Source organism: Epargyreus clarus, unplaced genomic scaffold (assembly GCF_041222505.1).
Source record: "Epargyreus clarus isolate Ecla_fem2 unplaced genomic scaffold, WU_Ecla_fem_2.2 ptg000025l, whole genome shotgun sequence".
Lineage (NCBI taxonomy): Eukaryota > Metazoa > Arthropoda > Insecta > Lepidoptera > Hesperiidae > Epargyreus > Epargyreus clarus.
Genome location: NW_027332232.1, coordinates 2884176 through 2908244, shown reverse-complemented (window position 1 = coordinate 2908244; position 24069 = coordinate 2884176). Strand labels below are relative to the sequence as shown.

The 24069-nt window shown below is 36.4% G+C and overlaps 2 protein-coding genes across 2 annotated transcripts; one reads left to right on the top strand and one right to left on the bottom strand.

Moving 5' to 3' along the window:
- Positions 1 to 1876: 1876 nt before the first annotated feature.
- Positions 1877 to 10939, top strand: LOC140752734 (phenoloxidase-activating factor 2-like). Its single transcript, XM_073087070.1, has 7 exons — positions 1877 to 2031; positions 4938 to 5195; positions 6385 to 6514; positions 6986 to 7091; positions 7469 to 7650; positions 10025 to 10198; positions 10712 to 10939. The coding sequence occupies exons 1-7, from the start codon at positions 2027 to 2029 to the stop codon at positions 10877 to 10879; spliced, it is 1023 nt and encodes a 340-aa protein (XP_072943171.1). The 5' UTR covers positions 1877 to 2026; the 3' UTR covers positions 10880 to 10939.
- Positions 10940 to 15785: 4846 nt separating this feature from the next.
- LOC140752678 (phenoloxidase-activating factor 2-like) lies at positions 15786 to 22792 on the bottom strand. Its single transcript, XM_073087007.1, has 7 exons — positions 22652 to 22792; positions 21314 to 21595; positions 19941 to 20070; positions 19386 to 19491; positions 18838 to 19016; positions 17189 to 17362; positions 15786 to 16675 (listed from the first exon to the last, which is right to left on the bottom strand). Exons 1-7 carry the CDS (start codon positions 22654 to 22656, stop codon positions 16508 to 16510), a joined length of 1044 nt encoding a protein of 347 aa, XP_072943108.1. The 5' UTR covers positions 22657 to 22792; the 3' UTR covers positions 15786 to 16507.
- Positions 22793 to 24069: the final 1277 nt, after the last annotated feature.

The following is a 24069-nucleotide window of genomic DNA, read 5'->3' as shown; positions in this document are numbered from 1 at the left end:
CAGTGTTAAGCGCTGCTGTGTTCTGGTTTAATGTGTGGTAAAGGAGACATAGTTTTCCGAAGCGTTCCAGCTTAGTCCTCAAGGGTAGCGACGCCTCTGTGCCCGACGTCAGGTAGGAATATAACTAATATAGTATTAGTAATAATCTGGAGTTTGTTACAAATGTCGGCGGGCGGCAGTAGCCACTTATCATCCGGTGGACTACATGCTCGTCTGCTACTCCTATTATAAATAATTATAATTTAAAAATTAAAATCCACGCTATTCTTGCACAAGGAAAATCGTTTATTCTGATTCCTGACGATCCTGATGAGGTGAATGGTATAAAATTATTTAAGTCGTGCATTGTCATCGGTTCTTGATAATTGTTCAAAATTTTAAATTAGTCAGACCGTTCAAAGTAGGTAAAAATAGAGTTCAAAGATTCCGTTACATACATACATGCAGATCAAACTAACAAAAGGGTAAAAAGGGTAAAAATGGTAAAAAGGGTAAACAGGGTAAAAAGGGTAATAAAGGGTATACCTTCCATCCTAACTGATAAGTAAATATATGTTACAGTATTAAGTACTAAATATATGTTAAATATGAAATTGAACAAAACACATGATTATTAAACAAAACAGGATTATACCATGGTTTATTTATAGTTTGATACAGTTTTCCTCATGAGTGCAACAAACAATGTAATCTTTTCAAAATATGTAATTACATTGGGGTGACCGCCTGTATTACATAAAGCAAAGGAGACTGAAACGATTCCATACATTTCTGAGCCCGAATGTAACAAGATCAAAATGGTGTGGATTTGAAGGTTCCATGTGATTAGTTCCTCACTGGAAATTCTATAGGGTTTTAAAAACTAATTATTATGCTGCTCCATTTATTAGGTTCGAAAAGCGCCCCACACTTTTTACACAATTATACTATTTACTGTTCCTTAATTGATTCTTAGATTGAAAATTTTTTCTACTTTTTAGTTGAATTTATCATAAAAGCGTGTTTTTTTAGTTTTTTGAACTATATTTATTTTATTAATTTTTAGTATTTGTTCTTATAACGACCACCATTATGCATCGTTTGTAAATAATCAAGTGTCTATCTATTACGGTTTAAGAGTTAAAGCCCAGTGACACACGTACAGACAGTGGAGGGTTTCGTTTTACCCTTTGATCCTAAAAATCATTCTACAAGAGGGCGTTATAGATATGTTTCAGAACATTTGAGTTATAGGGAAATAACATTATTATTTTCTAAACTAGAAATCACGCTATAACCGTTATTGAAACTAAAAAGCAATAATTATTTGCAATCTAGTAACTTGCGATGAACTTTCTCTAAGGCGCTTGAACAATCTCGCCTCGAAAATCGTTAATCCTGAGGATGTTGATAAGTACCCTTTGAGTACGGAATCCTAAAAATCATTCTACAAGAGGGCCTTATAGATATGTTTCAGAACATTTGAGTTATAGGGAAATAACATTATTATTTTCTAAACTAAAAATCACGCTAACAGTTACTGAAACTAATAAAAAGTAATAATTATATGCAATCTCGTAACTTGCGACGACCTTTCTCAAAGTCGCATAAACAAGCTGGACACGAAAATCGTTAATCCTGAGGATGTTGATAAGGACAAAATTATTAAAATCGTGTATTATCATCGGTTTTTTAATAATTGTTCATAATTTTGAATTAAACTGAACGTTCAAAGTGGATAGAAATCGGGTTCACAGATTCCGTTACTCTGTTACATACATACGTACATACAACCCAAGATAATAAAAGCGTGTTAAAGACTTGACCGACTTCTTTCATAGTTCCTTGTGTTAACCCAATTCTCCCCAACTCACTCTTTACATGATTCAAATTAAATTCATACTTGTATGTCTTACTTACCCGAACGTCTTCCTGTTGCTAAGTCGTATTTCCTCTTGTTCAACTGCAGACAAAAATATCCTAATTGCAATCATTCGCCTGTTGACCTTCGTCTGAAATCGTCACCCCATTGCACTCTGACTCCATAATGAGGTAAGATTTTATTATTTAAACACCTGAGTGCATATAACGGTTGTTTTAACCGACTTCAAAAAAGGAGGTGTCTCAATTCGACCGTAATATGATTTTTTATGTTAGTTCGTCGATAACTTCGTCGTTTATGAACCGATTTTGATGATTATTTTTTGTTGGAAAGCAGATATTTATAGGGCGGTCCCATTATATTTTATGATGGCAGATCAAAGAAATCTAACAATATCATAAACAAAAAAAATCGTCAAAATTAAATGGTCTTTGAAATGTGCCTCCCGGATCCCTAACTTAATTTCAAGGTCTTCCTAATACTCAATACTCAATACTTTATTGCAATCATGGTTTTACAATTGTTTTATAAAAATCATTTACAATTTTAGAAACACATGAACACACAATGGGTGTAGCAATGAATATGAGAGCGGCCGATTTATATTTACAAATAAACATTGATGTCAGATTTACAACATTATTTAATTTAATTAGTATTTATTTCTTTGTTAATAATAATAATAATAATTTTATTTGTTACGTATTTTAGTTTTCTAAATATTCGCTTAATTTGTAATATGCATTTTTTATTAATAATTCCTTTAAGTTGGCGTAGAACTCCTTGTCGTTTTTGTTTGATCTTATATTTTCTGGCAATTTATTATAAATTTTTACGCACATGAAATTGGGACCAGTGCTATAAATTTTAAGTTTGGCAGTTGGTAGTAATAATTTGTTTTTCTGTCGACTCTGATATCGTTGGAGGCACTCTTCTCGTTTTTGAAAGAACTGCGGGTACTGCTTTACAAATTTGCATGCTTCCATAATGTATACTGCTGTCAGTGTGAGTATTCGATTTTTAATAAAATAAGGTTTACAGCTGACGGGTTCCTTAATGTTTTCCAGGATACGTACGCATTTTTTTGTAGGGTGAAAACATGGTGGGCATCCACACTATTTCCCCAAAGCAGAATGCCGTATTTGAGCCATGCATATGCGTACGCATAGTATGCAGACAAGGCGGTTTTTAAGTTTGTTGTTTTTCTTAATTCTCTGAGTGCATATATAAAATTTGATAGTTTAGATCGAAGTAATTTTACATGCTGTTTCCAATTAATATTTGAATCTATTTGTAATCCTAATAGGGTAAACACGTCAGTAGATTGTATTTTTGAATGATTAAATGTAAAATTTATGTCAAGAGGAGATTTTTGATATGGTCTAAATTGCATTATTTTAGTCTTTTGGAAGTTTATGTCAAGATTATGGTCATTCATCCAGTCAATTATATTATTTAGAATGTCAGTAAGATTATTATTTAAATTAATATTGTTATTACAAGATGTTAATAGTGAAATGTCATCAGCAAATAATACACAAAAGTTATTTAATATTTTTGGAAGGTCATTTATATATAATAAAAATAGAAGACAACCAAGGACACTTCCCTGCGGGATTGAATTTTTTGTTTGTATGATGTTTGATTTAATGTTATGGATTTTCCCGGTATTAGGTTCGAAGTACTCTATTTCTACAAACTGTTTTCGGTTTTGCAGGTAAGATTTGAACCAATCATACGATATTCCTTGTATACCTAAATGGCATAGTTTGTTCAATAGTATTTTAGATTGTACTTTATCACATGCTTTCGTCATGTCTAATAATATTCCTATAGCGTATTTTTTATTATTTATTATGTCAAGCACTTGTTGCATATATTTGTCCGTTAGGATATACACGTAAAATGATACAAAACGCTATTTTTGCCCCCTAAATGTGTTGCCTTTGGTGAACAGTCCCCTTCGTTCCCGAATCCTACACCTCTGTTATGCTGCTAGATTACAATTCTAGAATGTGACATCATTAATTATTACACCGTATATTGTAGGCCGGAGACTGGATATATAATTTGGACAATCCAAAACAGGCAAATGGGAGTCCATCTCAACCGCTGACAGTTGCTTACAACTACATCGAATTTTCCCTTTATCAAACTCAAACTCACACGTAAATAAATATATAACGAAACGATTAAATAAAACGACCTTATTATTTCGAAGGTGGTAGAACCCTTTGTTGTTCGTCTCCGGCAGCACCACCGCCACACCTATTTCGGCTTTATAACAGCTGTGTTAAGCGCTGCTGTGTTCTGGTTTGAAGGGTCTGGTAAGGGAGACAGACTTTTCCGAGTCGTTGTAGCTTAGTCTTCAAGTGTAGCGGTGCATCTGTGGCCGAGCTCAAGTAGGAATCTAATCCTATCTGGGGTTGATTATAGATGTTCGTACGGAAAGAGCCGCTTACCATCAGGTGCACTGCATGCTTGTCTGCTACTCCAATATTATAAAAAAAGGATCCAGAACCTACTGTTTGTCTCCAGAGGCACTTCCACCACACTTGTTTCTGCCTATAACAATAGTGTTACACGTTATGTTCTGGTTTGATGGGTGTGAAGGACATACTTATTACTTATTATCCGAGACATTCAAACCTTTTTTTTATAACGAGGGGAACCTTCAAAAGGTACCCGGTGCCGTGGGAGCGACACAGAATTATGTGTGATTCTTACCGCACTAAAACCCCCCCGGTGACCATCCTCGACACTGCGTTGAGGACTCCGGAATCTCCAAAGGAACGTTACCGGAGTCCTCTAAGCATCTTGCCCCGTCGAGCTCTACCCTGGTGAGTATAAAACTCGGCAAACCATCTAATGTGTACGACGATATGCGGCCATACATACCGCCGCCTTTCCCGGGGTCGCTTACCGGGCGGTTCGAGCTCCCACTCTTGCCGCCCGCAACCCCGAAAGACCCTTTTCGTCGCCTCTTACAGGCAGGGGATACCGTAGCCCTATTCTGGTCTCGGAACTACAGGGAAAAACCGAGACATTCAAACCTAATCCCTAATTAATTCTTCAGGTTATATATCCTGCTCCTCGTCGTTGGAGCGACGACAATCGTTGCGGATGAAGATGACAAGAAGACGGCAAACGGCTCCGCAGTTGATATGACTTTGGAGGATTTTTTCAATAACGCTGTCACAAGTGGCGGAACCGGGGAGAAGAAAGAGTGTGGTTGGGACAACCCTGATATTAAGAACTACACCACACCGAGTACGGGGCAAACCTCCCCAATAGCCAGTTATGGTGATTTTCCCTGGATGGTCGCTCTAATGCGGTAAGTATTTGTTTTTTTATATCGTCGAAACATGTACGGATATTTAATTGTGTTTTTAACACGCTTTTATTAGCTTGGGTTGTATGTATGTATGTATGTAACTATGTAACGGAATCTTTGAACACGATTTCTATCCACTTTGAACGTTCAGTTTAATTCAAAATTTTGAAAAATTATCAAAAACCGATGACAATACACGATTTTAATAATTTTGTACCATTGTCCTTATCAACATCCTCAGGATTAATGATTTTCGAGGCGAGATTTTATATATTGTGTTTATTTCTAATTTGATTTAATTCTGATTTTTATTACCATTTTGACTATTGATATTATTATTGACATTGTTATGTCACTTTAATAATTTTGAATTTAATATAATGTGAAAATTAGATAATTAATATATAATAATTATTCATATAGACTGACGTGAGTAACGATGTACCCACTTGATTATAATTTATCAATTAATCTGAAAATTACTATGATTGAATTTTTTCACTAAATTTATTAAGGTAATGCAATTATTTTTTCTTACTCTAACGCATTAGATATAAACCTCTAACGTTAGCTGTAATTATGATAAAAATAAATAAGTAATACAGGAGCAGCAGACGAGCAGTCCACCTGATAGTGAGTGACTACTGGCGTCCATGGACCTGTAATCAACCCCAGATAAGATTAGATTCCTATCTAAGGTCGCCTGTTTCAGGTAGAACTCTAATTATCTGGGATTGATTACAGATGACAATGTGCGTCAGTAAGCACTTACCATCAGAAGGACTGTATGCTCGTTTGACGACCTTCGTAGCAGAATGTCTATTATACCGGTCTGATGCTCAGAGTTCCAGGGGGGTTACATTTTAATCATACTTTTACTTTTGCAGGAAATTTAAGTTTTTAAGCAAAATATGACAATTTCAGTTGGTAAACAATGGATAAGCGAAACATTAATAAGGGTTTAAGTTTGTTCAACTGTGTATGACGGAATATTTTACTGTTTTAAGGAGGAAATAAAACTTTCCTGAACTATGATGGTTTTTAAAAGATGGTGGTAGGCCCCAGGTTCGATTCTTGGTCAGGTTTCTGTTGGTGATGTTATATCTATGTATGTCCATGGCACCCACCACAATGGGAATACTTAAGTGTGGCTATGTAGAAAGCGTCTTAAAAAACATCTTCGTTCCAGGAAAACCGATGACAGCGGTGTGTGGGCGCAGTCTGACTACCTGGGTGGTGCTACTTTGATCCATCCCTCAGCAGTAATCACAGTTGCCCATAAGTTTACCGTCAAGAAGAAGAAATTACAGCCTAATGAAGTATGTTTATTTTAATACTCTTTTCTGGTCACGGGTCTCCTCTCAGAATGAGAAGGATTAGGCCATAGTCCACCGCGCTGGACAAGTGCGTATTGGTACACTTGCGTAGTTCCCGCAAAATCGCTAGTCCGCTCTGAACTTGCTTCATTTTCGTTGCTGTCATTTTATAATTTATTACTTCGCAACGGGGCCCCAAAGTGTGTGTGTATAGGGGCCCCAGCTCTAGAAAGGGGCCCTACAGTTTTAATTACGACGCCTTTATTAGCTTGACGTTTATGTATGTAACGGAATCTTTAAACGGTCCGATTAATTTGAAATTTTGAACAATTATCAAAAACCGATGACAATACTCGATTTTAATAATTCTATTCCATTCACCTCATCAGGATCGTCAGGAATCAGGATTAAGGATTTTCTTTGTGCGACTTTAGCGTGGTTGTTAGTTTTTAAATTATAATAATTATTTTTCAGCTTAAGTGCAGAGCTGGAGAGTATGATACTCAATCGACACTGGAACCTCATGCGGCCCAAGAAAGAGATGTTGCGAAATACTTCATACACGAGGAGTACTATAGAAGTACATATTCTTATTTCCTATATATAAATATATTTTAAAGGTGGTAGAACCCTTTGTGGTTCGACTCCGGCGGCACCACCTCCACACCTATTTCTGCCTTATAACAGCAGTGTTAAGCGCTGCTGTGTTCTGGTTTGAAGGGTGTGGCAAGGGAGACATACTTTTCCGAGGCGTTCCAGCTTAGTCCACAGGAGCAGCGGCGCATCTGTGGCCGACCTGTGTGTGTGTGTGTGTATGTGTGTGTGTGTGTATGTGTTTTGTGTGTACGTGTCACCCACAATTTAGAATCCAACATCACATATGTTAAAATCCGTCAAGCATGGCATACACACGCTCGGTAAACATTACCCACTGCAGTGAAAAAATGTTTCTTCCAGCATCACTCTACAACAACATCGCCCTCGTAATCCTGGCGACTCCGTTCGACCTAAGCGTACCACATATTGCCACGGGGTGCCTTGCGAAAGATGTTCCAGCAGACAAATATAACTGCTTTAGCATGGGATGGGGGCTAGACAACTTCAACAACAAGAAGAAGAATGCTGTTATATTGAAGAAGGTATTTTTTTATAATATACGAGTAGACGTAGACGAATGCAGTTCATCTGTACCCTTAACGTAAGTTTTCAAAACATCACACAATTTTACGTTACGTTGACTGAATCCATTATTCTGTTCTGCTTCAGCAGACTGAGTAAACGTAACAATAATTAAGTGTCAAGTGTCGATGAACTTTTTGTCTACCTCACATGTTTGCAAAAAAGAGAGACAACATAAAGCGTTTTTTTTTTCAATTTATACATTTAATGTTACATTACTGACACTATAGTTCTGATACAATCCGCTAGGGGCGCTGATTGGAAATTATATGGGCAAATACGTAAACAAATACCTAAACAGCTTCGATCACTAATAAGTTTTGGAGTTTACTCCTTAAGAAACGATTTGAGTTATAAGGCCCGGTACGGAAATTTTATGAGGAGTAAAATCAAGTGTAACACGAAAAGTTGAGGCGTAACGTAGAAAGAAACAAACATATATATCCACACTGTTCGAATTCGCAGAGAGGTGAGGGGGCTGAGGGGTTGTTACTAACCACACTTGAATAAAAAACACACTTATATGTTCCACTGAATAATGAATATATATTAATAAATTTACAAGGGGCCTCTTATAGTATCTACGAAAGGTTCTCAACAGCGTGATTCAACGGCTGTTTTAGCAGCGCCATCTAGTTTAATATTACGGAACTATCATATACAAATTATTTGAATATTGAACACAAATTTGAATATTGAACACACACTTTACGCGCAACACCAGTGAAGTCACTGAATAGAAATGTCATAATTTTATTTTTTTGTACTAGTGACGTGAAGGAATGCGTTGTATCGGTAAAATAGGTTCACAGACTACATATTAAAAGTATTTTTAGCCACAAATAAAACATAGATAATTTAAAATAAGCCAAATACGAATATATTCATGATCCATTACAATCCCTCCTTTTTATTACAATCATCATATCCTCTCAAAAAGGAAGTAGCGTTTTTAACCAAAATATGAATCAAGAGTGCTTTTATTAATTTAAAATACAGTAAGTTCAAATCCCATATGAAAGTAATTATTACAATAAAAATAATTAGCAATATATAAAACATTAAAACGTCATTAACTAATTTGTTTACATTTTTTCATAAATTAAGTTATAGGTTTGATCATTTATAAACACTGTGAAAAATATGAACATTGGCGCCATAATATGATTAACAATCTTTTATGAACGTTTTTAAAGAAGAGTAACATATAAAATCAGTAAGTAATTGAATATGATATAATATTAGCAAAATAAGTTTTTAACATAAAGAGGCTTTTGTAAGTTACTGATATATTAATTTAACTTATAAAAATGGATGCATTATTGATCAGCACCATCTATCAACGATAAACGGGCAAAATCAAAACAGTATTATTTAATATTTATTACAGAATTATTGCTAATGAATTACTTATGTTCAAAATAAGTTATATAAAATTAGCAATACGTTTTAAATGAATTCTAGAATTATAAAACATTCAGAAACAATCCAAATTACATATAATAACATGTTTATTGAGTCTCATATAAATTGCATCCGTAAATTGCAACAAGGATATTTTATAGATGGCAAAGAAATTATAATTATTAAGTTTTAAGTTATAAAACGTTTAACATTGTTTTAAATATAAATAATTATATTATATTAAAATTTACTTTAATATAAACAATTATATTAAGTTACCATTATAATATTTGGAACCAAAATACATAGATTGATAAACTTGCAAACTTACAATTTATAAAACTTGCCACTAGATGGCGCTATTATACCCATGCGCCCATATATACATCTATATACAACGTACATAAACAGCAACCTAACCATCAAGTTTTAATGTATTGATTTTAAAGTTTTCTTGTACTTCTATGCATTGATACGTGTATTTTTATGTACTATTAAACAAATCATCAAGTGATTAAAGTTGAAAAAATATTTGAAAATATGCAAGAAATTGATTTAGATGATAATGAAGAAGAATCCAAAAAACACATGGATGCGGTTAATTGGTATTTTCTATTCGATATATATCATAATTATCGTTCGTAAGGAGTAAACTACAATCGTGCGTCGTAGCTGACACACACACACCTTTTTTTATTAGTGATCGAAGCTAAACAGTCATATTTGTCAAAACGTAAAAACTCCTATGAGTTTTTACCTTTAGTGTCAGTAACGTAACATTAAATGTCTAAATTGACAAAATGGCCCTACATGTTTTGTCTCTGAACTGAACTGAACACAGCGCTTAACGCTGTTACAACAGCATTCATGTGGCAGTCGTGCCGCGTGAGTCGAACCACAAAGGATTCTTAAAACCTTTTGTATTCACAGGAGGCACTGAAATTCGTAGAGCACAACAGATGCGAAGACATGCTGATTAAACGCACCAGACTCGGCGTGAGTGGAACCGGTATTTTCAAGCTTCATGAGTCCATTGTATGCGCGGATGGAGAGAAGGGCACTTGCAGAGGTGACGGCGGCTCACCACTTGTTTGCCCAGTAACTGTGAGTACTGTATGTTTTCGAAAACTGATAAATGGAGCACCCCACGCTTTTTTCACAATTATACTATTTACTGTTCCATAATTGATCCCTAGATTGAAAATTATTTTCTACTTTTTAGTTGATTTCATCATAAAACCGTGTTTTTAAGTTTTTTGAACTATAATTATTTTTATTATTCATGATATGTGTGATTTGCATTTTTTTTATAATATAGGAGTAGCAGACGAGCATGCAGTCCACCTGATGGTAAGTGGCCACTGCCACCCATGGACATGTGTAATCAACCCCAGATAGGATTAGATATTCCTACCTGAGGTCCCCTGAGGACTAAGCTGGAACACCTCGGAAAAGTCTGTCTCCCTTACCACACCCTTCAAAACGGAACACAGCAGCGCCTAACACTGCTGTTATTAGGTAGAAATAGGTGTAGCGGTGGTGCCGCCGGAGTCGAACCACAGAGGGTTCTACCACCTTCAAAACTTACTGTAATAATACTCAGTAAATTTTTTACAGAATAAAGATGGGAAAACGCGTTACGCGGTGTATGGCTTAGTAGCGTCTGGTTTATCCTGTGGCAACCCTTTGATCCCGGGGATGTATACGAATGTACCGAAGCTGAGAGGTTGGATTGACAAGAAAATGAAGCAAGAGGGTCTCGACGACGCATACTACACCTTGTAAACCGGACAATTTCTTCCAGTGTTCTCGAACGAAAATAAAGGAAATCGGTAGTTGCCCAATTTTTTTATATTTCATTAATTTATATTTCAATATTTACAATTTTATTCAATTCTTTCCATTTTAATTTGTATACTATTTTATATTCTTCTATTATTTGCATTGTAGTTTGCGTATATAATTGAGGTAGCACTTGTACCTGTCTTATTTCCTTTTGTGTACTTTACCGATTGTTGGTGTATACTTTGTTGGTGTAACATAATAATAACAAAAATAATAAAAAAACGATATATTCGTACCCAAAATCGGTATATGACACAACAATACAATATTCAATTTTGGCAATTTTTTTCCCTTAACACGTTCCCTGCGGCACAGATTTTTCTGTACTTTCCATTACTGCGTTACGAGTTGTTTTAAACCTCGTCCTATATCCGACATTGTGGCGGCACGAGGCGTGTTAAATCCCACCGCCCGAAGGAGACTAAAATCCTTTTTTTGGCGCCAAATGAGACAAAATCGACGGCTTTTGTCTTGATTATTTTTAACAATGAGTTGATTAACCTAAAACTGCCGCCGCCCTTGGTTAAATTCGTTACTTTAGATTCTATGGGTAAAATAAAATGTGGGTCTAATGCACCTCGGACCGCACTGAAAAATGGCAGGTTTCCATATAATTTAGTGATGGGAAAATAAATATCGATTTTATTTTATTGTTTTTATTTATCAACGTTATGGACAGAATGAATACAAAAAGGGGAAAAGTTATGGATGTTTTTCATTGAAACATTTCAGACAATAAGGTTTTTTGCAAACAGTGCATTCCGTGAGATTTTTTTTTTTGGTTTTTTTGTTGCCTCACGACATGTCAAGAATGTGCGGAGTTTTTCGTAGCATCCGACACATCTCTTCTTCTTTGGACCCTTATCGAGATGATGTGCTTTCTTTGCAGTGGATTCTGAAAAGTAGGAGCAAGTAGATTAGGGTAAAGAGTAATCGGAATACTCGGTAACGATTTTGCCTACGTTTCCTATATCAATAATGTAGCTACTTAACTTTTGTTTGAACCATAACAGGAAACGTAATTATCTATAATGTAATTTCTTACTATACGGATATACGCCTAGCCTGCCAAGTCTCACTACTGGACTTTCACCTAGACAGAGTATATTTGTGACTTACCTGTTTTTGAAATATCTTCCTGTATTCTGATTCTGGCTCAGATTTTTCAACCGGTTTTTCTTCATCTTCCTCCATGATCAACTTTTTTCGGCAACGTTTCGACATGATAATTTTCAACATAAAGACAGCGGTCCTACTTCGTCGCTACGCAGCCTCGACTGCGTTGCACAACACTAACCACGTGAAGCTAGCGTGGGGTGCGGTACGAGGTGCGTGGGGAAACGTGGCGTTCCCAACCTCGTTCCGCACTGTGTTAGCATTATTATTTGTTCAGTGCGGCACGAGGTCTAACAAACCCGACATTAGATTGGTGTACCATAGAACTAGGAATCAGTAGCACATCACAAACATATAGTTATCACTCTCCTACACTGAACCAAACGGAAGTTATGCCTCTCGCACCACAGAGAAGTTAAAGTTTTTTCTTACCGCTATAACGACCAGACATGGACGAGGTGTTTTAAGCCGCGTTCCGCAGCTAACGTGTTAACATACATATGTTTTACAGATTATTTCATACTGACAAGCTATTTTTTGGCCGATATTAGACTAACCATCGATTTACTAAACTGACCTCATCCCAAAATAGTTCAAAATTATCAGGAAGGTCTTAATTTGTTAACAATTTCTTAAAATTCGCCATTCTGCCTCAAAAATCATGCTCATTTCGATAGGACAGGGCCAAAATCGGTAGAAATACTGAAAAATCGGTAGGTTCGAGAACACTGTTTCTAGATAAGTTGCCATTTTTGCTATAATAACACGTTGTCTATTAAATTTCGTTTGCAATTGTTATGAGAACATGTCTCTTATCAATTTACAAGAGCATTTTTGAAAAATAAAAAAATACCTTGAGAAAAATATATGTAGTAAAAATGTTTATTTCTTTTATTTCTGCTTACCTTAAAACGATAATAACACTATACTTAGGTTAAGTCGTCGATTTTTCTAACTATTTTTAAGATTCCGTACCCAAAGGGTAAAAACGGAACCCTATTATTGGCTTCCTTTTTTTGTTTTCGTGGGAAAAACCTTCAAAAAGAACCCGATGTGCCGTGGGAGCGACGATGGGTTATGTGGGACTTTTACCGCACTAAAACCCCCGGTGACCATCCTCGGCGCTGCGTAGAGGACTCCGGGATCTTCAAATAAAAGTAAACGGAGTCGTCTTCGCGCGTTGCCCCGTCGGGCTCCGCCCAGATGACCATGAAGGTCGCCACGCCTTGTGGAGCGTACAACTGTACCTTTACCATGAGTTTTTACGTTTTGACAAATATGACTGTTTTGGTATTTGTTTACGTATTTCAAGATACAAGATACAAGATACAATTCCAATCAGCGCCCCTAGCGGATTGCACCTGAACTATAGTGTCAATAACGTAACATTAAATGTCTAAATTGACAAAATGGCGCATTATGTTTTGTCTCTCATTTTTGCGAACATGTGAGACGACAAAAAGACTTGAGCACTTACTTATTGTTACGTTTACTCAGTCTACTAAGCAAACGGAACAGAATAATGGATTGAGTAAACGTAATGTAAAATTGTGGAATGTTTTGAAAACTCATGGTAAGGGTACTGTATGCGGTCACACATACCGTCGTTCTTCCCGGGGTCGCTAGCTGGGCGGTTAGAGTTCCCACTCTTGCCGCCCGCAATCCTGAAAGCCCCCTTTTAGTCGCCTCTTAACATAGGCAGAGGATACCGTAGCCCTTTTTTATAATGTAAGAGTAGCAGACGAGCATGCAGTCCACCTGATGGTAAGTGGCTACTGCCGCCCATGGACAACTGTAATCAACCCCAGATAGGATAACATATTCCTATCTGAGGGCGGCCACAGATGCGCCGCTACCTGAGGACTAAGCTGGAATGCCTCGGAAAAGTCTGTCTCCCTTACTACACCCTTCAAACCGGAACACAGCAGCGCCTAACACTGCTGTTATTAGGTATAAATAGGTGTGGCGGTAGTGCCGCCGGAGTCGAACCACAAAGGGTTCTACCACCTTGAACACCCACCCTATTCATCCTATTCTGGCTCCGGAACTACTCGGACACTGGCTACTTCCTCCTACCGCCCAATTTCTTATTGGCCTCCGCTGTCCGTCCGTCTGTCACAGGACTCTCTGGAACCGTAATAGTTAGACACTTGGAATTATCACAAAATAAGTATTGCTAGCCGCTATAACAGTTAATACTTAAAATAAAAAATAAACTTAAAATACAAATGGGGTCACTATGCAAGAAATCGCTTTCTTACTTTTTATTACCGTAGTACTTGCAAATGGCAGGCTACTACTGAACACGCACATCTATAATTAACCCCAGATAAGGTTCCTGATTGGCCACACATGAATTGTTACTACAGAGGACGTGGACCACCTCGGGTAAGTATGTCTCCTGTCGCTGCAGGGCATCTAAGAAGACATACTCGTACATCTAATACCTTTAAACGAGCAATTCTTGTAATGTATATATAGGGTGTCCCGTAAGTACCACAACAAACTTTGGGAGAACATAGGTTAGGTTAGGTTATAAACCTCTCAGAGAAAAAAAAACTTATAGGTGTCACCGTTTTTGCACTATAGATCGTTTATATTTTTTAAAACTTCAGCCCTCTTCATATTCTTTCCTTAACTGCGTGTACAAATTTGATGATGCATTTTTTATTTTTACTGTTAAATACTACCAATAGTTGGTCTACCATATTGAAATTTAAATTGGTCAAAATATGTGAAGGAACCATGAAAAAAATAGGCCTATTTTTAGATTTTAATTTTTATATTATTTTTTTCTCAACTTTGACTATTCGCGGTGAAACAAGATATATTGGACTCTAAATCCACATTGCCCAAAAATATGTATAGTTAATAGAGATTTCAGAAAGATACCACACTTACTATTTAAAGTTGAAAAAAGCTAAGGCCGTTTTTGCATGAAAGGGACTAAAATGAACTAAAACATAATGATCGAGTTTTTATTTAAATTACACTTGCTGCCAACTCACAACGTGTCAAACAGTAGAAAATTACATCATTGACTAGTTAGATACTTTAGAATATCCTTCTTCAAATGTAAAAAACCAACTAAGTAACTAACTAGCAAAGTAATACAATTTTTCAAGTCAATTTTTACGTACTTTTAACTGTCGTGTCGAAATGAAACTTCATATTTGTATGTAATTTGAATGACAGTGTCATAATTTGGTATCTTGGAACTGATCTGATGATGAAGCCAGGGATGATACTCCAACTCTTCAGCGACTAAGGGTAAAAACTGGTAAGAGATCTACCATCCATCTTTGACTTTTTTGACATGTCTTTTCAATTTAATATTCAATTTATTATGTGTATTTATTAATGGATTTATTTGATTTATGACATGTTTTTATTCTAATTTCGAATATTATTGATATTGATTTGATTTATTTTTATTATTTGTCTAGAATTGATATTATAGTTTGACATTTTGTTTGACTAATTTGTTTGAATAATAACAATATAAATGTTATTATTCTTGGACTATTGTTTAATTTAATTATATTTGATGTTTAGTGATTTTTTTGCCAAATTTGATTTTTTTATGTAATAAATATCCAATCCAATCTAATAATAGGGTTCCGTTTTTACCCTTTGGGTACGGAATCCTAAAAATAGTTAGAAAAATCGACATCTTAACCTAAGTATAGAGTTATTATCGTTTTAAGAGTAAGCAGAAATAAAACAAATCTTCAAAGAAATAAACATTTTTACTACATATATTTTTTTCAACGTATTTTTTTATTTTTCAAAAATGCTCTTGTAAATTGATAAGAGGCATGTACTCATAACAATTGCAAACGAAATTTAATAGACAACGTGTTATTATAGCAAAAATGGCAACTTATTTAGAAACAGTGTTCTCGAACCTACCGATTTTTCAGTATTTCTACCGATTTTGGCCCTGTCCTATCGAAATGAGCACGATTTTTGAGGCAGAATGGCGAATTTTAAGAAATTGTTAACAAATTAAGATCTTCCTGATAATTTTGAACTATTTTGGGATGAGGTCAGTTTAGTAAATAGATGGTTAGTCTAATAACGGCCAAAAAGAGCTTGCCAAAATTGAATATTGTATTGTTGTGTCATATACCGATTTTGGGTACGAATATATCGTTTTTTTATTATTTTTATTTTATTATTTTTTATTATTATGTTACACCAACAAAGTATACACCAACAATCGGTAAGGTACACAAAAGGAAATAAGACAGGTACAAGTGCTACCTCAATTATAGACGCAAACTACAATGCAAATAATAGAAGAATATAAAATAGTATACAAATTAAAATGAAAAGAATTGAATAAAATTGTAAATATTGTAATATTAATTAATGAAATATAAAAAAATTTGGGCAACTCTACCGATTTCCTTTATTTTCGTTCGAGAACACTGGAAAAAATTGTCCGGTTTACAAGGTGTAGTATGCGTCGTCGAAATCCTCTTGCTTCATTTTCTTGTCAATCCAACCTCTCAGCTTCGGTACATTCGTATACATCCCCGGGATCAAAGGGTTGCCACATGATACACCATACGCTACTAAGCCATACACCGCGTATCGCGTTTTCCCATCTTTATTCTGTAAGAAATTAACTGAGTATTATTACAGTAAGTTTTGAAGGTGGTAGAACCCTCTGTGGTTCTAATCCGGCGGCACCACCGCCACACCCATTTCTACCTAATAACAGCAGTGTTAGGCGCTGCTGTGTTCCGGTTTGAAGGGCGTGGTAAGGGAGGCATACTTTTCCGAGGCGTTCCAGCTTAGTCCTCAGGGGACCTCAGGTAGGAATATCTAATCCTATCTGGGGTTGATTACACATGTCCATGGGTGGCAGTGGCCACTTACCATCAGGTGGACTGCATGCTCGTCTGCTACTCCTGTATTATAAAAAAAATGCAAATCACACATATCATGAATAATAAAAATAAATATAGTTCAAAAAACTTAAAAACACGGTTTTATGATGAAATCAACTAAAAAGTAGAAAATAATTTTCAATCTAGGGATCAATTATGGAACAGTAAATAGAATAATTGTGAAAAAAACGTGGGGTGCTTCATTTATCACTTTTCGAAAACATACAGTACTCACAGTTACTGGGCAAACAAGTGGTGAGCCACCGTCTCCTCTGCAAGTGCCCTTTTCTCCATCCGCGCATACAAAGGACTCATGAAGCTTGAAAATACCGCGTCCACTCACGCCGAATCTGGTGCGTTTAATCAGCATGTCTTCGCATCTGTTGTGCTCTACGAATTTCAGTGGCTCCTGTGAATACAAAAGGTTTTAAGAATCCTTTGTGGTTCGACTCACGCGGCACGACTGCCACATGAATGCTGTTGTAACAGCGTTAAGCGCTGTGTTCAGTTCAGTTCAGAGACAAAACATGTAGGGCCATTTTGTCAATTTAGACATTTAATGTTACGTTACTGACACTAAAGGTAAAAACTCATAGGAGTTTTCACGTTTTGACAAATATGACTGTTTAGCTTCGATCACTAATAAAAACTTATTAGTGATCGAAGCTGTTTAGGTATTTGTTTACGTTTTTGCCCATATAATTTCCAATCAGCGCCCCTAGCGGATTGTATCAGAACTATAGTGTCAGTAATGTAACATTTTTTTTTTTTTTTTTTTTTTTTTTTTTTTTTTTTTTTCTTTTTATTTTGTAAAATGCTTCATATACATTTTGTCATCACTGACGTACAAAATTATTATTAAAATTACAGGATCAATTATTATTATTTCAATATAAAATTATACATACAAATATCATAATTAATAAATTAGAATACATTATAATTACAATGTCAAGACTTTTAGCCACTTATACAAAAATAAAATTTTAATTTAATAAAACTTAATAATACATACTGAATAATTTAATCATTTTATGTCAAGAAATTCTTGCACATTGTAAAAACATTTGTCAATTAGCCACAATCTTAGCCTATGTTTGAATTTTGTTAATGGCAAGTCTTTTATGTCCGTAGGAACAGCATTGAATATTCTTCCACACATAGCGACACAATTTCGGTGATAGAAAGCTGTTCTAGGTTTTCTAGGAAGTACTAGTCGGTCTGGATTTCTAGAGTTCCTAGGGTATATATCACTTGCCTTTACAAATAAATTTTGATTAGCTCTAGTAAAGCATGCTACTTCCAAGATATACATACAGGGTAAAGTAAGGAGCCCTAGTTTTTTAAAAAGTGGTCTACATGAGTCCCATGGCGCCTTTCCACAAATCGCTCTTATACATTTTTTTTGGCTAATGAATGCTCTGTTTATCTCAGAGGAATTTCCCCAGATAATAAGCCCATATCTTAAAATGGATGCTATGTAGCCGTGATAGGCTAAAAGCATCGTTTCTTGAGAGGAAGTTTTCCTCAGCCTATGAAATACATACGAGAATTTATTCAGTTTTCTACAGACGGAATCTATGTGCGGTATCCATGAACAGTATTTTAACATAACAATTAATTAAACATTACAAACAATAAAGTAAACATTAAATGTATAAATTGAAAAAAAAAAACGCTTCATGTTGTCTCTCTTTTTTGCAAACATGTGAGATAGACAAAAAGTTCATCGACACTTGAGCACTTAATTATTGTTACGTTTACTCAGTCTGCTGAAGCAGAACAGAATAATGGATTGAGTAAACGTAACGTAAAATTGTGGGACGTTAAGGGTACAGATGAACTGCATTCGTCTACGTCTACTCGTATATTATAAAAAAATACCTTCTTCAATATAACGGCATTCTTCTTCTTGTTGTTGAAGTCTAGCCCCCATCCCATGCTAAAGCAGTTATATTTGTCTGCTGGAACATCTTTCGCAAGGCACCCCGTGGCAATATGTGGTACGCTTAGGTCGAACGGAGTCGCCAGGATTACGAGGGCGATGTCGTTGTAGAGTGATGCTGGAAGAAACATTTTTTCACTGCAGTGGGTAATGTTTACCGAGCGTGTGTATGCCATGCTTGACGGATTTTAACATATGTGATGTTGGATTCTAAATTGTGGGAGACACGTACACACAAAACACATATACACACATACACACACATACACAGGTCGGCCACAGATGCGCCGCTGCTCCTGTGGACTAAGCTGGAACGCCTCGGAAAAGTATGTCTCCCTTGCCACACCCTTCAAACCAGAACACAGCAGCGCTTAACACTGCTGTTATAAGGCAGAAATAGGTGTGTAGGTGGTGCCGCCGGAGTCGAACCACAAAGGGTTCTACCACCTTTAAAATATATTTATATATAGGAAATAAGAATATGTACTTCTATAGTACTCCTCGTGTATGAAGTATTTCGCAACATCTCTTTCTTGGGCCGCATGAGGTTCCAGTGTCGATTGAGTATCATACTCTCCAGCTCTGCACTTAAGCTGAAAAATAATTATGATAATTTAAAAACTAACAACCACGCTAAAGTCGCACAAAGAAAATCCTTAATCCTGATTCCTGACGATCCTGATGAGGTGAATGGAATAGAATTATTAAAAAAAGTTCAAAATTTCAAATTAATCGGACCGTTTAAAGATTCCGTTACATACATAAACGTCAAGCTAATAAAGGCGTCGTAATTAAAACTGTAGGGCCCCTTTCTGGAGCTGGGGCCCCTATACACACACACACACTTTGGGGGCCCCTTGCGAAGTAATCAATTATAAAATGACAGCAACGAAAATGAAGCAAGTTCAGAGTGGACTAGCGATTTTGCGGGAACTACGCAAGTGTACCAATACGCACTTGTCCAGCGCGGTGGACTATGGCCTAATCCTTCTCATTCTGAGAGGAGACCCGTGCCCAGAAAAGGGTATTAAAATAAACATACTTCATTAGGCTGTAATTTCTTCTTCTTGACCGTAAACTTATGGGCAACTGTGATTACTGCTGAGGGATGGATCAAAGTAGCACCACCCAGGTAGTCAGACTGCGCCCACACACCGCTGTCATCGGTTTTCCTGGAACGAAGATGTTTTTTAAAACGCTTTCTGCATAGCCACACTTAAGTATTCCCATTGTGGTGGGTGCCATGGACATACATGGACAACACCAACAGAACTCTGACCGGGAATCGAACCTGGGGGCCTACCACCATCTTTTAAAAACCATCATAGTTCAGGAAAGTTTATTTCCTCCTTAAAACAGTAAAATATTCCGTCATACACAGTTGAACAAACTTAAACCCTTATTAATGTTTCGCTTATCCATTGTATACCAACTGAAATTGTCATATTTTGTTTAAAAACTTAAATTTCCCGCAAAAGTAAAAGTATGATTAATATAATATTGTTTTAAGAGATGGTGGTAACCCCCCTGGAACTCTGAGCATCAGACCGGTATAATAGACATTCTGCTACGAAGGTCGTCAAACGAGCATACAGTCCTTCTGATGGTAAGTGCTTACTGACGCACATTGTCATCTGTAATCAATCCCAGATAATTAGAGTTCTACCTGAAACAGGCGACCTTAGATAGGAATCTAATCTTATCTGGGGTTGATGGGCTTTGAGGGGTTGAGGTCCATGGGCGCCAGTAGTCACTCACTATCAGGTGGACTGCCCGTCTGCTGCTCCTGTATTATTTATTTATTTTTATCATAATTACAGCTAACGTTAGAGATTTATACCTAATGCGTTAGAGTAAGAAAAAATAATTGCATTACCTTAATAAATTTAGTGAATGAGAATTCATTATGAATTGAATAATTACAGTAATTTTCAGATTAATTGATGAAATTACAATCATGTGGGTACATCGTTTCTCACGTCAATCATAATTAATAATTATTATACGAGTATATTAATTATCTTATTTTCACATTATATTAAATGCAAAATTATTATAAGTTACATAACAATGTCAATAATAATATCAATAGTCAAATATGGTAATTAAATCAGAATTAAATCAAATTAGAAATAAACACAATATATAAAATCTCGCCTCGAAAATCGTTAATCCTGAGGGTGTTGATAAGGACAATGGTACAAAATTATTAAAATCGTGTATTGTCATCGGATTTTGATAATTTTTCAAAATTTTGAATTAAACTGAACGTTCAAAGTGGATAGAAATCGTGTTCAAAGATTCCGTTACATAGTTACATACATACATACATACAACCCAAGCTAATAAAAGCGTGTTAAAAACACAATTAAATATCCGTACATGTTTCGACAACATAAAAATACAAATACTTACCGCATTAGAGCGACCATCCAGGGAAAATCACCATAACTGGCTATTGGGGAGGTTTGCCCCGTACTCGGTGTGGTGTAGTTCTTAATATCAGGGTTGTCCCAACCACACTCTTTCTTCTCCCCGGCTCCGCCACTTGTGACAGCGTTATGGAAAAAATTATTCAAGTCAATCATATTAACTGCGGAGCCATTGAAGACGTCAGTAATGAACTTTGCCGTCTTCTTGTCATCTTCATCCGCAGCGATTGTCGTCGCTCCAACGACGAGGAGCAGGATATATAACCTGAAGAATTAATTAGGCATTAGGTTTGAATGTCTCGGTTTGTCCCTGTAGTTCCGAGACCAGAATAGGGCTACGGTATCCCCTGCCTGTCGTAAGAGGCGACGAAAAGGGTCTTTCGGGGTTGCAAGCGGCAAGAGTGGGAGCTCGAACCGCCCGGTAAGCGACCCCGGGAAAGGCGGCGGTATGTGTGGCCGCATATCGTCGTACACATTAGATGGTTTGCCGAGTTTTATACTCACCAGGGTAGAGCTCGACGGGGCAAGATGCTTAGAGGACTCCGGTTACGTTCCTTTGGAGATTCCGGAGTCCTCAACGCAGTGTTGAGGACGGTCACCGGGGGGGGTTTTAGTGCGGTAAGAATCACACATAATTCTGTGTCGCTCCCACGACACCGGGTACCTTTGAAGGTTCTCCTCGTTATAAAAAAAAAGGTTTGAATGTCTCGGATTATAAGTAATACGTATGTAATTCACACCTATCAAACCAGAACATAACGTGTAACACTGTTGTTATAGGCAGAAACAAGTGTGGTGGAAGTGCCTCTGGAGACAAAGAGTAGGTTCTGGATTCTTTTTTTTATAATATAGGAGTAGCAGACGAGCATGCATGCGGCTCTTTCTGTACGAACATCTGTAATCAACCCCAGATCGGATTAGATTCCTACTTGAGCTCGGCCACAGATGCGTCGCTACACTTGAAGACTAAGCTACAACGCCTCGGAAAAGTCTGTCTCCCTTACCACACCCTTCAAACCGGAACACAGCAGCCTAACACTACTGTTATTAGGTAGAAATAGGTGTGGCGGTGGCGCCGCTGGAGTCGAACCACAAAGGGTTCTACCACCATGAATACGCTATAGAGCTACATATGGATTAAGGTCTGAGTAGTAACATTTGTTGAATAAAAGAGTTCTGTACTGACAGTCTGACAGCAAAGACGTATTTTCATTTACCGAATACCGAATATATACGGTCGAATTGAGAAATCTCCTCCTTTTTTAAGTCGGTTAAAAACAACCGTTATATGCACTCAAGTGTTTAAATAATAAAATCTTACCTCATTATGGAGTCAGAGTGCAATGGGGTGACGATTTCAGACGAAGGTCAACAGGCGAATGATTGCAATTAGGATATTTTTGTCTGCAGTTGAACAAGAGGAAATACGACTTATAAACAGGAAGACGTTCGGGTAAGTAAGACATACAAGTATGAATTTAATTTAAATCATGTAAAGAGTGAGTTGGGGAGAATTGGGTTAACACAGGGAACTATGACAGAAGTCGGCCAAGTTTTTTCATATTATGTAGACGAAGCAATCCAGCATGGTAAGTGGCTACTGCCACCCATGGACATTTGTAATTGTTAATTATCAAAATGTTCGCGGCCTTAAAACTAAGCTTGAAATATGGAGAAATAAAGCTAGGGATTGTAGAATATGATTTAGTGGCAGCTCTGTATACGATTCCGAGCTGACACTTGGAGGCTGGACAATCCCACGTGACAGAAAAACGCCGTGTAGTGGTGTCCTTCTTCGTACATATTCAAACATATCCCTACGTCGAAGCAAAGACCTTGAGACGCAATTGGGTGAAGATCTTTGGGCAGACCTCATATGGCGTGGACGTCCGTATTACATATGTGTGGTCTACATTAAACCTAGTGCCGTAAATGAGGACTGTATGCAGTGGTTCTGTACAATGGAAAGCGTATATATCATTTAATTTGTGTGTGTCAATTAGTATAATTGGTTCTGCGAAACCGTTCTATTTGACAAAAAAAATGGCTTGACAAACATTTTTCATTGAATGCAATAATAATTGTTTTTTAAAACCAGTTTATCTCTGCTCTCAGATTGTTGAAAATTATAGAATTTCCAGTGAGGAACTAATAACATGGAACCTTCAAATTCACACCATTTTTACCACGCTTTTATTAGCATAGGTTGTATGTATGTAACGGAATCATTGAGCTCGATTTTTACCCACTTTGAACAGTCTGATTACTTTAAAATTTTTAACAGTTATCAAGAACCGATGACAATACACGATTTCAATAATTTTATCCCATTCTACTCATCAGGATCGTCAGGAATCAGAATTAACGATTTTCCTTGTGCGATTTTAGCGTGGTTTTTAGTTTTTAAACTATGTATAATTATTATCTTGTTACTTTCGGGCTCACAAATGTATGGAATAGTTTCAGTCTCCTTTGCTTTATGTAATACCCACCCACCCCAGTCACCCCAATGTAATTACATATATTGAAAAGATTACATTGTTTGTTGCACACATGAGGAAAACTGTATCCAACTATAAATAAACGATGGTATAATCCTGTTTTGTTTAATAATTAAACCTTAATTTATAATTTAATTATATTGTTAAACGCTGAAAAGGAATTCCTAAAATACAATTTATCCTTCCATTTTTTTATAACATAGGTGTAGCAGACGAGCATGCAGTCCACCTGATGGTA

What these genes read in the sequence shown, in the direction of transcription:
- LOC140752734 (XM_073087070.1), top strand. An exon ending in ACACGAGGAGTACTATAGAA is followed by an intron (nt 7,092 to 7,468) that starts GTACATATTCTT and finishes TGTTTCTTCCAG; the next exon opens with CATCACTCTACAACAACATC. An exon ending in ATGCTGTTATATTGAAGAAG is followed by an intron (nt 7,651 to 10,024) that starts GTATTTTTTTAT and finishes TTGTATTCACAG; the next exon opens with GAGGCACTGAAATTCGTAGA.
- LOC140752678 (XM_073087007.1), bottom strand. An exon ending in ACACGAGGAGTACTATAGAA is followed by an intron (nt 19,017 to 19,385) that starts GTACATATTCTT and finishes TGTTTCTTCCAG; the next exon opens with CATCACTCTACAACGACATC. An exon ending in CACTTGTTTGCCCAGTAACT is followed by an intron (nt 16,676 to 17,188) that starts GTGAGTACTGTA and finishes AATTTCTTACAG; the next exon opens with AATAAAGATGGGAAAACGCG.